This window comes from Carcharhinus amblyrhynchos, chromosome 10, assembly GCF_965287045.1.
Source record: "Carcharhinus amblyrhynchos chromosome 10, sCarAmb.v2.hapA, whole genome shotgun sequence".
In the NCBI taxonomy this organism is placed as follows: domain Eukaryota; kingdom Metazoa; phylum Chordata; class Chondrichthyes; order Carcharhiniformes; family Carcharhinidae; genus Carcharhinus; species Carcharhinus amblyrhynchos.
In genome coordinates, this window is record NC_137333.1 from 90,072,989 (window position 1) to 90,085,059 (window position 12,071).

The 12,071-nt window shown below is 39.8% G+C and overlaps 1 protein-coding gene across 11 annotated transcripts in view; it reads left to right on the forward strand.

The window, feature by feature from the left end:
- The window catches only part of LOC145349167 (inositol polyphosphate-4-phosphatase type I A), a 171,202-nt gene that overhangs the window by 127,438 nt on the left and 31,693 nt on the right, over window positions 1-12,071 (forward strand). For 8 of the 11 annotated variants that reach the window (XM_080197574.1, XM_080197575.1, XM_080197573.1 and 5 more), the window contains 3 exons: window positions 3,652-3,684; window positions 7,833-8,005; window positions 10,038-10,161. In XM_080197574.1, coding sequence (XP_080053700.1) covers window positions 3,652-3,684; window positions 7,833-8,005; window positions 10,038-10,161 — 330 coding nt within the window. The remainder of the gene's footprint in view (window positions 1-3,651; window positions 3,685-7,832; window positions 8,006-10,037; window positions 10,162-12,071) is intronic. The other 3 variants (XM_080197581.1, XM_080197583.1, XM_080197584.1) reach the window with 1 other exon arrangement.

Below are 12,071 nucleotides of genomic sequence, written 5' to 3' on the forward strand. Positions count from 1 at the left end.
CTGTGGATCTGGAGTCACATGTAGCCAGGCCAGTTAAGGAGTAACATGAGTGAACAATCAACAATAGTAGTTGTCATTGGACTTTTAATGCTAGATTTTTACTGAGTTCAAATCTCACCATTTGCTGTGGTGGGATTCAAAGAACAAAAACAGCCTGGGAAACAGGCCCTTCGGCCCAACGAGCCTGTGCCACCATTTCAACATTACCAGTCCCCCTCCACCCATAACCCTTATCTATTGTTTATGGCATTCCACATTGAGGGAAACTAATTTAAGGACAATTTATTACCTCCAATCAGCCTAAATAGCACGTCTTTGGGGTGTGGGAGGAAACCAGAGCACCGCGAGAAAACCCACGCAAGCACGGGGAGAATGCGCAAACTCCCACAGACACTGGCCCAAATCCATGTGTCTGCACAGCAAACAGTGATAGTCACTGAGCTGTCGTGTTGCCCAGCATCTGGTCCAGTTTAAGCACATACTAACGACTTGAAGCACTATGCTACTCTCGAACACCCAAGAGCAGCCCCAGTACGACCCATCGCGTGTATGCCCCTCGTTGGACAACAAGGCGGATTGACTTAAAACCTGTGAATTAAAAGAGAAAAACATTATCATTCCACATCCTTTTACATTACCAGGGACGTCCCAATGCTAATGAACCTTAATTAAAACAATCTCCTATATCCTCCCATCTCCAACCCACTCATGTGCCTAAGTTACTCTTAAACAACTCCAGCGTGCCTACCTCCACTACCTTACTTGGCAGAGTATTCCATACCCCCACTACCCTCTGTGTGAAAAACCTCCCTCTAATATCTGTGTTGTACCTCTCCCCCCTCACCCTAAGCCTGTGGCCCCTCGTACTGTGTGTCTCTAACATAGGAAATAGTTTACCTCTGTTTACTCTATCTATACCCTTCATAATCTTATATACCTCTATTAGATCCCCCCTCAGTCGCCGTCTTTCAAGGGAAAACAGCCCCAATTTGCTCAATCTTTCCTCATAACCCAGTCCTTCCATACCAGGCAACATCCTGGTAAACCTCCTCTGCACTCTCTCCAGAGTCTCCACGTCCCCAGAGTATTACTGTTAGTCTCTTATATTACTTATCCAATGACAGTACCAGTACACCATTGTATCCCCCTTGATCAGCATAAACTCTGGGGCACCTAACTTGATAAAGTATGTTTGTTTTTTTTTCCTCCTCAGTTCTTGTCGAACCATTTTTTTGAATACGTAGTTTAACATAAATCACGTCATTGTACACAGAAAAATGCACCTGAAATAGTGTGCAACATTTCTCACTGTTTTCTGACCTCATGTTTTGCTTGAAGACTTTGTAAATTCCAAATGCTTTCTAAACTTAAATTTTAGCAATAAAAATCTTGTTTTACTGAATCTCTCAGACCTTTATTTCACAAGATGTCCTTGTGCTTTATTTTAATCTATGCTTAAACCATAGTTTTCTTACTGTCTCATGCCCATTACCTGTTTGTATGTGCCTGTGTGTATGTTTCTGATTCTTGCATTTGACAATAACTTGTGTTTGTTCACAGGGTGGATGGATATGTTTTGCTGGTATTCCTGGAATTTGCAGATACTGAAATAACAGCATAAACCCATATATTAGTGTATCTGGCTCCAGCATACTATGTTTTACTTAAATAAATTAGCATATAACAGGCAAACACATTCAAATTAAATTTGGATTGAAGTGAAAGCTTGATAATTTTCTAGTAATGCTTTGCTCGTACCTCAAGTCCAATATGCTTTAAGGGTTTAAACCGTTAATTAAATGCAAAATATATCAAGTGCACATAATTTGTTGATTATTATGCCTTGTGACACCATTATCTCTCCACCCTGGCTTTGTTATATTAATGGTTCATTTTGCAAGTCTGAATTCAAAATGCAACTTGTTAACTTTGCAATTAAAGTAAATGTTCCTTTCTTCTCCTTTATTTGAGATCTGAGCCTAACTTAAAACCGAGAGTTTTTGTTTTTGTGAAATCCCACTGCTTGTTATTGTTCGTTTAAATGACTTTACAAATGACCACAAAAGAGAGCTTCATCACTTAATACGAAAAGCAGCTTTATAGTTTAACTTTTGTCCTGTTGCATTTATTACTGCATGCTGTGTGATAAGTTGCTGCCTGAGATAACTTTAGATACTTGCTCCCACATCTGGGCATTTTGAATTATTTTAAATGAAAAACATGATCTTATTCATTTAAATATTGGCTTTATTGACTTTTTTTAAAGATTTAAGCTAATGTATCCCAGTACTGCCCCCAAATTATTTTTCATGGCTGGCTAAAACAATTCTCCATACATTCAATAATTGCTGGTGATTGGCATGAATAACCCTCAATTATGCATGTTGATTTGCTTTGAGGCCCTTTTCCTAATTTTTCTCCTATGCAGGCCTTGCTAAGACCTTTGACCTCTATCTATCAGCCAGTCAGTTGCTGGTGGTCTGAGATAACCACAATCTGCTAATTTTTACTGTATGCTGGTATTCCAGTGCACTGTAAAATCTATGACGTTCTTTCAGACTTCCAAGTTAAATGATAAGCTTTGACTATTTTTGCCATGGAAATTATCTTTGGAATTCTAATGGGTTTAGTTTTGTGCATAAGATTTCTAATGACTTTTGTGCTAAAAGTAAATAACTGACTTATTTTATGTAAAGCTTTTTTTAGCTTCAACAACTAACTAATGCAGGCCACCAATTCCAGCTGGAAAATTTCAAAGTGTATGGCTTTGCCTTTTTATCAATGGTACTTCAAGGCACCCCTTGCCTTTCCATTATGGGACTGTATTGGAGTAATGGGATATAGGTTTATATTTTGTGTCCAGGGTTTCTCAGGGAAAGATAAGATTTTGGAAGGCCCTTCCATCACGTACGACTTCTGCATCTGTTCACAGCTTGTTGTAGTTAGTCAGTGACAGAGACTTGGGAACAGATCAATGATCAATTCTCTGTTCGGGAAAATAAATTAAATGTGGATATTTAGACTTCAACTGCACCCTTTAGAAAATCAAAATTTGTATATACTATAGATGAATTTTTGTTTTGGCAATTACAAATCTGAGGGGACATTAAATGGAATTGTGGTCAAATAAGACAAGGTGGAGATGATGAGTCCATTAATTTCTTGCTACATTATAGTTGCACAATGCTTAGGTGCAACGATATCAAAATAAGTATTTCAAGTTGCGTATTAACACCCTATTTCAATGTTTTGGTTGTACTGAATGGAAGTGTAATATATTTGATTTTCTGGTTTGTGAAAATTACCTTTTCCCCAAAAACGTCCATTCTTTGTTTGAAAGATTTGTGAGTACTGCTGTAGCAGTTCTCTGAAATGCAGGACTCCTGATGCTATCTTGCCCACTTTGGAGATTAGTTTCACTGATTAGATTTACAATCCAAAATATATTTTGTTTGGAAAATGCCCAGGTGTGGTCATTATTGCTGAATAAATGCTCTTGCTCTTTGACTCAGTTTTGCTTGCTGCTTTGTCAGAGCTGAGTGCGAAGCACCTCACTATAAAATTCTACAAAAAGAAAAGCAACTAGATCTGCTTGTCAGTAGAAAAAGTGCTGCTTCCTAATCATGCATGTGCACCTCCATTTCTGTGCAGATTGCCACTCCACTGCAGAGGAGCCTACTGAAGGTATGTGCGTTTTCCAGGCCCGTTCACCAGTTTCTGCTTTTTCATACCTGACCTGGGTTGCAATGAATGCATCTTGTTTTGCCCATAGATGCTTGAGCTAAGATGTTTGGAAAACTGACCTATTTAAAGTATATTGGTTTGTATGTTATTTCTGGAGCATCATAACTAATATTTAATCAGAGTTTTTGTCTTGGTATGAACATTTTGTCATTGCATTTATTTTCACTTTACAAATTTAAAAGCCTAATCGGGCAAAATGAAAACGGCCTTTTTTTTTAGGCATTAAAGACTGTAGGAGGGAGGATGTACAATTCAGTTACTCCAGAGGAAGTGTCATTGAGAGGCTCAAACTCATGAGGGTCTGGACAGAGTAACTAGGGGAAACTGACCCAGTTGGTAGAAGGGTTGCGATCCAGAGGACACCAATTTAAGATGGTTGGCAAAAGAAGCAATGGTGGTCTGAGGAAAAAATACTGACACCATGAGAGGTTAGGATTGGGAATGGACTGCCTGAGAATATGGTGGAGGCATATTCATTCCTGGCTTTTGAAAAGAACTGGATGATTAGCTGCAGACAAAATTTACAGAGCTGCAGGAAAGAGGCAGGACTAGCTGTTTGCTGTTATAGAGTGGTGAATTTTTGGAAAATGAACAGAGTGGTGAGTTTGTGGATCTTGCTGCCCTACAGCAAGTGGAGTCTGAATTGTTAAATGGTTTCAAGAAGGACATAGATATATATCTGATTTTTTTTTAAATGAGTTAAAGAGATATGGGGAACAGGTAGGAAGCAGAGTTAAGACCAGCCAGAGATCAGCCATAGAGACATAGAAGAGGAGATCATTTGGCCCTTTGAGCCCGCTCCTTCATTCATCACGATCATGGCTGATCATCCAACTCAATAACCTAATCCTGATTTTTTTTTTTCCCCCATTACCTTTGATCCCATTTGCCCTAAACGCTATATCCAGCTGCTTCTTGAATACATTCACCATTTTGGCATGAACCATGATCTGATTGAATAATGGAGCAGGCTCAAAGGACTAAATTGCCTACTTCTGCTTTTAATTCATCTGTTCCCAGGGGCTTAAATGGCTATCTCTTGTGCTATGACTATTCTTTGATTCTAGATACAGTAGCCTATTATTTTTGTCAGTGAACTAGCGTTCTCGAAGTCATGCACTGAATTCTACCATGGCAGGTTGTGCAATTCCTAGGGAATTGGAAGGAAAGAACAGGATATGCAAGACACTGCAGTCCTCAAGTCATAGATATTCATAGAATTCCTATAGTACAGAAGGGGCCATTCAGCCCATTATGTCTGTACTGACCATATTCCACTTGTTTAAAAAAAGCAGCTCCACTATCCTGCAATGAGGACAACTTGTCACCTTTATCTCCCACACTGGCCTAGTCTCTCACGCTGTGGCTAATTCTTAATAGTCTCAAGGCAACTATGCTGGACAAGAAATGCTGCCATGTTGTATCACCTACATTACTGGAACAAGTTTCTCATTCAGAAAAAAAAGTTGGAAAATGATGAAAATTGCAACTTTGAAGCAGATTGTGATCAAGAAGATGGGCATATGCACAATATCACTGTTTAACATGATTGAGTTAGAAGAAATGGTAATCTTTTACAAAACATTAAGCACTGAAAAGATCTTCATTTCAAAATATGCATGTTTCTCATTTTGCAACGCACTCTTTGCAATTCTTCCTGTAAGTGTGCAATCATGAAAATTGAGAAAAAACAGATTATTTGAGACTGGGTGGCACAGCGATTTAGCACTGCTGCGTCACAGTACCAGGGACCCGGGTTCGATTCCTGCCTTGGGTCGCTCTGTGTGAAGTTTGCATGTTCTCCCCTTGCCTGTGTGGGTTTCCTCCCACAGTCCAAAGATGTGTGGGTTAGGTTGATTGGCCATACTAAATTGACCTTAGTGCCAGGAGGTTTAGCAGGGTAAATATATCAGGTTACAGGAATAGGACCCTGGGTGGGATGTAGTTGGTACAGACATAATGAGCCGAATGAGCGTATTCTGCAGTTCCCGGACCTCGGTCTGCCTCTGTTAAAAGGCCTTATGGTGTGGTCTTTCCCCATTGTGCCTTTGCGGTGGCTGCCCCAAGCTTCAGCGCGTCCCCCAGCACGTAGTCCTGGACCTTGGAATGTGCCAGTCTGCAACATTCGGTCGAGGACAGTTCTTTCAGCTGGAAGATCAGCAAGTTTCGGGCAGACCAAAGTGCGTCCTTCATCGAGTTGATGACCTTCCAGCAACAGTTGCTATTTGTCTCAGTGTGCGTCCCTGGAAATAGCCCGTAGAGCACAGAGTCCTGCGTCACCGAGCTGCTCGGGACAAACCTTGACAAATACCACTGCATCTCACTCCAGACCTTCTTTGCAAAGGCACATTTCACAAGGAGGTGGGCGACCGTCTCATCAGCCCCACAGCCGCTTCGAGGGCAGCGTGCGGTGAGACCTCGAGCATGCACAAAGGATCTGACGGGCTTGTACCTATTGCTGTATATCTAACTGACTGTCAGAAGGTTCATTTAAGCAGTTCAGCATTTCCTTCCTTCTCCTGTAGTGTAGTTGAAATACATTTCTAAGGATCTTATAACTGAGCATGACATGGCTAAAATTCAGACTTTCTGGATTGGTATCCTGAACTACAGAGTGCATCTAAGAGGTTACCTTCAGTCTTTTTTTGTGGGAATGACTGATCTTTAGAACAAGAATCAAATGAAATATGTGGCCTTTTCTAAAGAGTAGAGACAGGCATTAAACCAGTGATATGTTGGTGCCTTCGTTTGAAACTGAATTGTAGCAGCTAACTTTTAGCAATTATTTTATATCACTGTAGCACAAAATATTGGTTGAATTGTATCAGAGCTGGTACTTAACAGGAAATATAGTATTCATTTTTAAGCTATCTGGAAGTGTTATTGTTTGAGCATACATATCCTTTAGAAAATGTGATGTGGACCCCTGATACTTAAAACTCATGCTATTCTTCTAATAATTTTTTCATTTTTGTTTAAATTAACTTTGACATTCATTCTTTTATGATGTTTATGTTGTCATAACTTAAATATTGTTTACTGAAAATTGTTTCCTAACTTGTTCACATTGTTGTCTGTTCAAGAGGGACACAGCTTAAATGGAAAAAGCACAACTACAATGCAAGGCTAAGGAGAAAGCAATCTGAGAATGTGGCTAGCTAACTTACAAAGTACCTTTTAATTTGCCTTTTAGCCTGAGCTGTAGTAATGTAGATTTTCATTTTAACTGAAACGCCAGCAGTACTCTGGGTTTTATATCTGAAATGAAATATTCTATAATTTAACATAAAGAATGAAAATGCATGATAATGTTAAATGCTGACCGTAGTTTGCAATAAATCGACTAACCACAGTAAAATATTGGAAATAATTTGAGTGAAAAATTCAGGATCTCGCAGGACTTGTGCCACCGTTTAGTATTCTACGAGAACACATTTTACACAACACAGGCAAAACTGAAAACCACATCTGATTTGTGATGACTTGCATACAATAAAAATTGTACAGTTAATTTGAACTTTGTTAACTTTGCCTTAGATATGGGTTAAAACTGAGTGCTGGAGATACTCAGCAGGTCAGGCCAGCATTTGTGGAAGGGGAAAGAGTTGATGCTTCAGGTTGACCTTTCATCAGAACTGGGTGAAGTTTTGAGCAAGTGATATAAGGGAGGGTGGATTTCATGAGTGATTAAATGGCGAAAGAGTTGGTGATGCAGGAATTGTAAATGATGTGGCGATGTCAGTGTTGGACTGGGGTGGGCAATCTCACAACACCAGGTTAAAGTCCACCAGGTTTATTTGGAATCACGAGCTTTCAGAGTGCTGCTTCTTAGGGAGTGAGGAGGAAGGACTCACCTGAGGAAGGAGCAGCACTCAAAGTTCGTGATTCCAAATAAAACTGTTGGACTTTAACCTGGTGTTCTGAGATTAGATATGGGTGATTTGTTACTTTTTAGGTTTGGTTTTGCACAGTTCTGTATACTAATCGTGGGGAGTCAATGTGTTGGGCACTGATCCTGTTCCTATGTGATGGTTCTGTACTTCCTCAGGCCCTAGTATTGAAAGTAATTATCCTTTTGCTGTTGACAGGTGAGTGGAGTGAAGCACTTTATCCTCTGCTGACCACACTCACTGACTGTGTTGCCATGATGAGTGACAAGGCAAAGAAAGCCATGGTCTTTCTACTAATGCAAGATAATGCTCCAACTATAGCAATGGACTTGACTATCCAATACCGCAGAGATGTGGTATTTTGTCAGACTGTAAGTTTGAATGCAGTTGCAGCTCTTGTTATCTTTTGTGGCCAATGTATCTTTTCTTCCTTTCTGAAATTGCTATTAGTTTGCAATTGCCTAGCTAAGCTCAGTCTTCCTCAAATGCTGTTGTATTGTCAGATGTTGGGAACTGTTCAGGAATGGCCCAGAATCACAGCCTCAGCTCATCACCTCATCAAACTGTTTCCACATGGAGCTCAAAATGCAACCATTGCATCTGCCTAATGGTACCCTGACAGTTTTAAAAAAAAAAGCTCCAGTGTGTCTCAAAAGTGATTAATTTTCAAGCAAAACTTCAAGTTGATTTCTCTTTCTGATGCTGCAAATTTTCAACAGCGCAAGAGACATCTCCTTATGTTGCATGACAATATATCCTGATAAAGGAATTGTCTCTGGAGCTGTAAATATAGTTTTGAGGGTGTACTGAACTATCAAAGGTGCTATCTTTCAAGTGAGATGTTAAAACAAAGTCTCATTCAGCATCTTGAGTGGATACAAAATATTCCACGGTGCTATTAAAAAAATAGAGGGTTTTTTTTCTGGTGTCCTGGCAAGCAATTATCCCTCAGCCAGCAGAATCATCTAATCATCTACCTTAATACTATCCATGTGACCTTACTCAATACAAATTGAGCTATTGCGTTTCCCTAGAAATAGCAGCTACACTTTAGTCTTGGCTGTGAAGTGCTTCAAGAAGTCCTGAGAAAATGGCAGTTACTATTTTTCAGGGCATTCCAAAATACACTCAGCGGGGAAGGTGATGGCCTAGTGGTATTATTGCTAGACTGTTAATACAGAAATTCAGCTAAGGTTCTGGAGACCAGGGTTCGAATCCTGCCACGGCAGATGGTGAATTTGAATTCAATAAAAAAAAATCCAGAAATAAGAATCTACTAATGACCATGGAACTGTTGTCGATTGTTGGAAAAACCCATCTGGTTCACTAATGTCCTTTAGAGAAGGAAATCTGCCATCTTGCCTGGTCTGGTCTACATGTGACTCCAGAGCCACGGCAATGTGGTTGACACTCAACTGCCCTCCAAGGGCAACTAGGATGGACGATAAATGCTGGTAAATAAATACAGCAATGCACATGTCCCACAGATGAATTTTTAAAAATGACCGATCATCATTCCAAATACATTTCAGCAAATTCAGTGACCAGAGGAGCTATTTTCTTCTTCTCCTTTCAAAGGCTCATATTAAATCCAGTGAAATTATGGAACAGTTTTTTGCATAGATATTTTTATTATTCTTTGTTGTCGTATTATTTTGTAATTATTATGCATTATTGTGGACCAGGCAGAAAACCGATTGTATTTTCCCTGCAAAATTAGCTCCTCCCATTAGCACATGATCCTGTCAATCAACTTAATCAAAACTCTACTCTGAAACCCCAAGGGAAACCTAAGTAAATAAAAATGCATTAACTCTGTTTAGACAAACACACCGTTAGCTAAATTCAGTCATTATCCTGCATTCTCAGCGTTTGAGCTGCCTGTTGCACAGACAAATCCGCACAGTATAAAACAGAACTGAATTTTAAACACACCCCTTACAAGAAACATGATGATACATTTCTTAAAGGCACAGTAACATCACATGATCAAGAGAGCATTTCTGCAGCTTTCTCTGTAAACACTCTTGGCCCCCAATGGATCGATGACACAAGTCTTCTCACTGGCTTTGGGAACTTAATGTAATATTCTGTAGTATTTCACTATTAGACTTCTGTATGAATGACATCCAGCATTCATTAAAAGACTTGTACAGTTTGTACAATTTAATAGGTGAGATTTTTTTGTCCCAATGCTGAAAAAACCTTGTGCTTTTTATAGGACATTTTAGTCAGTACAAATGATAACTTTGCTGAAGAGCATTTCAAAAAATAATCCTAAGTGTCTTGAAAAAAGAAAATGTTGTACAAAAGGCAAAAAAGCCCCCAAATTCTGCAAGATAACATATGTGGGTCATGTTTTAAGTGACTATTGTGTGTTTTATATTTTTATCTTCAATGTAGCTGACTGCCCTGATTTGTGGCTTCATCATTAAACTAAGGAACTGCCTCCGTGATGATGGATTTTTGCGCCAGCTTTACACAATTGGCTTGTTGGCACAATTTGAAGGTCTTTTAAGCACATATGGTAAGACATATCAAAGTTCATCTACATTACTAGATTTTTGTCATAATACCACTACCTTTCATATTTGTTGTAAGACCATAAGAAATAGGAACAGGAGTACGCTGCTCAGCCCTTTGAGCCTGCTCTGCCATTCAATAGAATCATGGCTGATCCAACATTCCTCACATCCACTTTCCTGACCTTTCCCCGAGGTCCTTGATTCCCTTACTGATCAAGAATCTATCTATCTCAGTCTTAAATGTACACAATGGCTCTGTGTGGCATCGAGTTCCAAAGAGAGACAACCCTCTGAAAGAAAAAGTTCCTCTTATAAGAACATAAGAAATAGGAGCAGGAGTAGGCCATCTAGCCCTTCGAGCCTGCCCCGCCATTCAATAAGATCATGGCTGATCTGTTGTGGCTCAGTTCCACTTTCCCGCCCTCTCCCCATAACCCTTAATCCCCTCTCTTATCAAGAACCCATCAACCCGCTTCTTAAAAATATTTAGCGAGGCAGCCTCCACCACTTCAACGGGCAGAGAATTCCAGAGATTCACCACCCTTTGAGTGAAGAAGTTCCTCCTCAACTCCGTTCTAAACCGCCTCCCCTTTATCTTGAGGCTGTGCCCCCTAGTCCTACTGTCTTTTTTGAGCGGGAAGAGTCTCTCCACCTCTATCCTATCCATCCCATTCATCATCTTATACGTCTCAATGAGATCTCCCCTCATTCTTCTAAACTCTAACGAGTACAAGCCTAGTTTATTCAGCGTCTCCTCATAGCTCAATCCCCTCAACTCCGGTATCAGCCTAGTAAACCTCCTCTGCACTCCCTCCAGGGCCAAAATATCTTCATCTCAGCCTCTAAATTCCAATGAGTAGAGTCCCAACCTGTTTAACCTTTCCTCATAAGACAATGCCTCCACACTGGGGAATCATCCTAATCCACCTTCTCTGAATTTCCTTGAATTAAATAATATCTTTCCTTAAATAAGGAGACCAATACTACTCTCAATAGTCCAATACTTTGTGCAGTTGCAGCAAGACTTCTCAACTCTTCAACACCCTTGAAATATGGGCCAACATTCCATTAGCCTTCCTAATTACCTTCTACAACTGTATGCTTGCTGTTCATGCACAAATACCTCCAAGTCCCTTTCATGTTATGGCTTTCTGCAGTTTTTCTCTTTTTGAATAATACTCTGTTCTTTTGTTCTTCCTTCCAAAATGAACAAAATCACATTTTCCCACATTATACCCATTAAACAACTCTGTCACTTAATCTCTTTGTAAACATGTTGTATCCCTCTGGCAACTTGCCTTTCCGCCTATTTTTGTGTCTGCAAGTTTGGTTACAGTACATTTGCTTCCTTCCTCCAAGTCATTAATATGCATTCTAAACAGCTGTGGTCCGTGCTCTGATCCGTGTGGAACCCAACTGGTTATAGGTCACCAATCTGAAAAATAACCCCATATCCCCACTCGCTGTTTCCTGCTCATTAGCCAATTCTCTATCCATGCCAGTACATTATCTCCAACACCAGGGGCTCTTATGACTTGACGTTTTGTGAAGTATCTGGTTGATTGCCTTCTGGAAGTTCAAGTACAACACGTACATGTTCCCCTCTATTAACTCTGGTTGAAACTTCCTCAAAAAACTAAAACTGATCAGACACAATTTCTCTTCATGAAGCCATGCTAACTCTGGTTGAGTAGATTATTTTCTAAATGCTTTTACATAACAATTATTTCTGACATATTTCCAACAATAGATGTTAGACAAATCGGCCTATTGTTACCGACTTTGTGTCCCCCTCCTGTTTTGAATAAGGGTTTCACATTGGCAGTTTTCCAATCATCTGGTACTTCTCCAGAATCCAAGGATTTTTGGAAAATTACAAACAATGCATCCAATGTTGCTGTAGCTACTTATT